Consider the following 4458-nt stretch of genomic DNA (forward strand, 5'->3'; position numbering starts at 1 on the left):
GATTTGAATTCCCTGGTGCTCAGAAGGTTATTACTGCCATAACAAATTTCAATCCCAGTCTACCTCTCATCTACATGACCACAAACCCCTACTCTAAGGCCTATCTGAAGGAAAACTGCTCATCAATAACCTAAAAACTATTTACCCCCAATATACTGCTTTATACAACATATACTACTGCTTTTAACAAAAATTACAAGCCAAGCCATACTATTTTGTTTCAATGTGAGATCTTTATTTGTGTGAGAAGCAAATTAAAAATTGTAAAACAGAAGAAAACAAGCCATCAGGTAAAGGGGTCAGAAGAAATTAGGCATCACAATACCTAGGCATGTTGAAAATATGTTTAAATTTTTAAGCAAATGGGGAAAAGGAGATATCAAAATAATCAGAAAACTAAACAAGCAAATTTGGAAAAGAGTCAAATAGAAATGGAATAATTTAAAATCATATTAATATACAATGTATGAGTTAAATATTAAATTAGACTGAGTTGATGACGAGAGGATTAGTGAACTGGATTAGTGAATTGGACTATTGAACAGAATGAATATAGCCAAATACAGTAAGAGAAACAAAATAATAGCAATATGAATGTAATTATACATATATAAGTAACAGAATAAGAAGGAACAAAGCACAATTATTTTACTTAAGTCCATACAAATAATAAATCACACTAATAAAATAATTATTTTCAAATTTCTAAAATTAAAAACCAGATATAAACTCATAAATGCAGAAGTGTGTTGTGTCTAAAAGAGAGCAATAAAGAAAGATATTTAACAAAATAACAGTCAAACTGCATAACACCAAATAGAATGAAGACAATTAAAAGCCATGAGAAGGAGAGATAACCTACAAGGTGAGAGTAAAATCTCCACAGCCCGTATAGACCCAGAAAACTGAGAAATAAATATGAACTGTTCTGAAAAAAAGTATTGTTCAACCTATAATTGGATACATAGCTAGCATATTTTTAATAAATAAGGGTAAACTAAATTATCTGGAAAAGTAAAAAAAAAAAAAAGAGAGAGAGAGAGAAAGGGAGAGAGAGAAAGAAAGCTCCTATTTACCAACAGGAGCTTCTTGAGTGTACACTTCAAGATAGAAAAGTTGTCTTATAGAAAAATTAGGGAATCAAAATTAAAGATAAAGAACCTGTAGACACAGGAGACTCTAAGGGTGGACATTGAATTCAAGAAACCACTAAGACTTTGGCAGCATAGGTTTCAAAAGAATTTAGATAGATTAGAAGTGTCATTAGATTATATATCAAATCATCTACTTCTTGGATAATTTAACTAATGTCAAAGCAATCTATTTTTCAGACTATTTTATAATTAATTCATTAAAAATTTATATTTATATCACACATTATGCAAAATTTTGATTATTCTTTTATCAGAACTAATAAGTGTGAAAAGGCTGAGAGTGGAATAGAAACTGCCCACAAGCCTCTGGACACTCACAATGACTGAGTCATAAGCCAATAATAGAGCTGAAGAGGATGAGATAATAAGGTCCACCCAGTACATGACCACAAAGCAACTCACCAGCAGGAGGATGGTCTGGGTGGCCTTTTTCTCTGGGGAGGTTTTTGGAGACAGGTTGGTTCTATGAAGGTATTGGGATTGTCTCTGATGCCTGGACAAGAGAATTACCATGTATGCACTTGAGAGCAGCATGATAGCTACAAAGAAGACATTCGTAAGCAGTGGCAGCATGAAAGACAGCTCCTGATAATGTAGCTTATGGAAGTATTTGCTGATACTTAGCACATTGGTCTTGGTCCCATTAGAAGAAGCCACAGTGGAGGAGAGCAGGTTACTACTGAGAGACAAACTGAGAACCCATAGGAAGAAGAAGGAGTGAAAGATGTAACCTGTGAACTTCTGTTTAATTGTTGAAGACCAGGAGGTGCCAGGGCTGATGGCTACAGCCTGGAGCATGCTCAGGAGGCAGGTGGTGCAGATGGAGAGGCTCCTCATCACCCTGTGCATGTAGAAGAATGTCTTACACTTGAAGTCACTCTGAAAATACAGTGACTCAAACAGGTCTGGAGATGCCAAGAAGACCACAGTGAGGGACATCACTAAGTGGACAAGGGCTAGGTGACAGGTGATGAGGTCCATGGGCTTAGGCCTCTGATCCTGAAGGAGTGAGAAGATTCTGAAGAATAGGAGGAAGTTGTTGGCTGTGAGTCCAATACCAGCTTGAAAAAGAAGGGCAGTTGTTAGCAGTACCTTAAGTTGAACATGGTCATCTTAATGATGAAGAGGAATTATATTTTATATAACTGAAAAAAAGCAATAGACCTCTTATCATCAATGTTTGTTACTGTATAGTCAAAATTATTACCAACCTTACCATTTTAATTTTACCCATTTATCTTGATTAACCCTCACTATCTCATATAAAAATTTTAAATGCAGCCTGAGTATTATATTTTATAACAAATAACTCATGTATATATCAAATATCAACACATCCACAATCACACCTATGTAGGGTGCACATTATCTATACTCATATAGTACCTGTGGCTCACTCCTCAAAAAGAATTTCTTTACTTTCTGTATTGTTTGCTTAATTTTCACCAACCATAATAACATGCATATAAAATAAATCATGGATGCTTTTACAACTGAACTGAGGTAAACTTTGTGCTAATGGAAAAAGAATCACCAAAAATTTTTTTGAAAAAAGTTGCAGCAAATCAATCCAATATCCCATCACTCTAATGCTTTTCTTATTGCCTCCGTTTCATATTTAAGTACCCTTCTAATTAGATAAGGCTTCTGCTAATGATGAAGATAATCTGTCATGAAGTCAGATGCTTATTAACCTTGACACCATCTGTACTTAATTTTCCTTTGTCGTATTAGCTAAGATATTCACAGGATCTGGGGTTTAGGATGTGAACATTGCTGTACTAACTGTATCTTTTCAAAATGGTCCTGGTTCTCTTGAAGCTTAGTTTTAATATGGTACTCCTCATCTAAACCCTCATCATCTCAGAAAGGAATTACTAAAAACCCTGCTTTCAATTTTCAAGGGAATGAACAACACATTTCTCAAGTTTATGGCATCCATAATTTTACATTAAAATGCTTATGTGAAGATCTTTTTCTTGAGCCTTCACTTAATACAGAAATACCCTCCCATGCCTTCGAAAACACTTTGCTCTTCAATAGTAAAGGGAATTTTCATCATATGTTAATTGAAAGATCTCTGTATCAAAATAATTTTTCTGAAATTTTACTGAATAGTTTAAAAATTGTTCTCTTGTTATTTGCTCTGGATGCTGGCATTATTATTTTATTAAATCAATTCAATACTGGTATAGAAAAATTCAGCTGTATAATACTGAAACAAAATCTGTAGGCACTCTATTTTTCTTCTGAGATGTAAAAGTATTCAATTGTTTTCAAGGTCACTTAAAATTAACTGGTCCCTAAGTGTAAATATGTAAGGCAACGCAGATTATGTGATAGTCTGTGTTTTTGGCTCATACTCAGAAAATAATGGTTGAGGTAGACATTGCTCTAAGGCTCTGAGACCACTTGATGCGTATGAGTTTATCAAAAAAATTGCAGCAAATAATTTTTACTTTTTATTCAAGCACTTAATCTATTAAAGGGACATATTTATTTCAACTTACAGAACCAACCAATTGATAGTTCTCGACAATATACATCTGCACCCTCAGCTCAGTTTGAATCTGTTGCCATATTCCATTCAGGAGAAACACCAGAAGAATATCGACAGAAAGTCTTAATGATCTTCACATTATAAGGTTCACAATCCAGTACAAGTAAAAGCAAAATTTGAGTATGAATCACTAACACATATGGAATTATTTAATAACTATGGACCAGAATCTTTTTATTATTATTCTTCAGGTATTGTAGATTATCTAACAAAGAGAGAGAATAAATGTAATAGAAAAAGTAACATAAATAATAATTTTAATATTTTCTCTTTTTACCCCAAAGACATCCCTCTCACCATTTTTCATTCATGCCCCTACTCTGTAAATGACTCTCATGTGACCTTCTACTCAATGGGACTCTAGGTCATTGGTGCTGAGCCTGGACACCGAGGAGGACTATGATTCTTATGGATTGAGATCAACAGATAAAGTACAAGAGTATTAAATATGAATTTCACATAAATAAAAAGTGAGTATATATATGTAATATGTAATAATAGTTATGCATAGGAATTCTACATGCAAATGTTTAAATATTTTATAGTTATATTAAAAAGTTATTTGTTTTCTTTCTGAATATTAAACTTAACTGTATGCTCTGTATTTTTATTTGCTGAGTCTGGCAATTCCAACATAAAATAATTATGAGATCTGAAAACATGGTATACCACTGAGAGAAATTAAATAGAAGAAAAAAATCCACGAGGTCATATAGGTTGATCTGAGTGTAAGAATCGGGTCCT

General features: G+C 33.4%; 1 protein-coding gene across 1 annotated transcript; it reads right to left on the reverse strand.

The window, feature by feature from the left end:
• Positions 1-1370: 1370 nt before the first annotated feature.
• On the reverse strand, positions 1371-2093 carry LOC129015219 (vomeronasal type-1 receptor 90-like). The gene has a single exon (XM_054452838.2). The coding sequence runs from the start codon at positions 2091-2093 to the stop codon at positions 1371-1373; it is 723 nt and encodes a 240-aa protein (XP_054308813.2).
• Positions 2094-4458: the final 2365 nt, after the last annotated feature.

Source organism: Pongo pygmaeus, chromosome 18 (genome assembly GCF_028885625.2).
Source record: "Pongo pygmaeus isolate AG05252 chromosome 18, NHGRI_mPonPyg2-v2.0_pri, whole genome shotgun sequence".
In the NCBI taxonomy this organism is placed as follows: domain Eukaryota; kingdom Metazoa; phylum Chordata; class Mammalia; order Primates; family Hominidae; genus Pongo; species Pongo pygmaeus.

What these genes read in the sequence shown, in the direction of transcription:
- LOC129015219 (XM_054452838.2), bottom strand. Translation starts at nt 2,093, where the DNA reads ATGTCCCTCACTGTGGTCTTCTTGGCATCTCCAGACCTGTTTGAGTCA.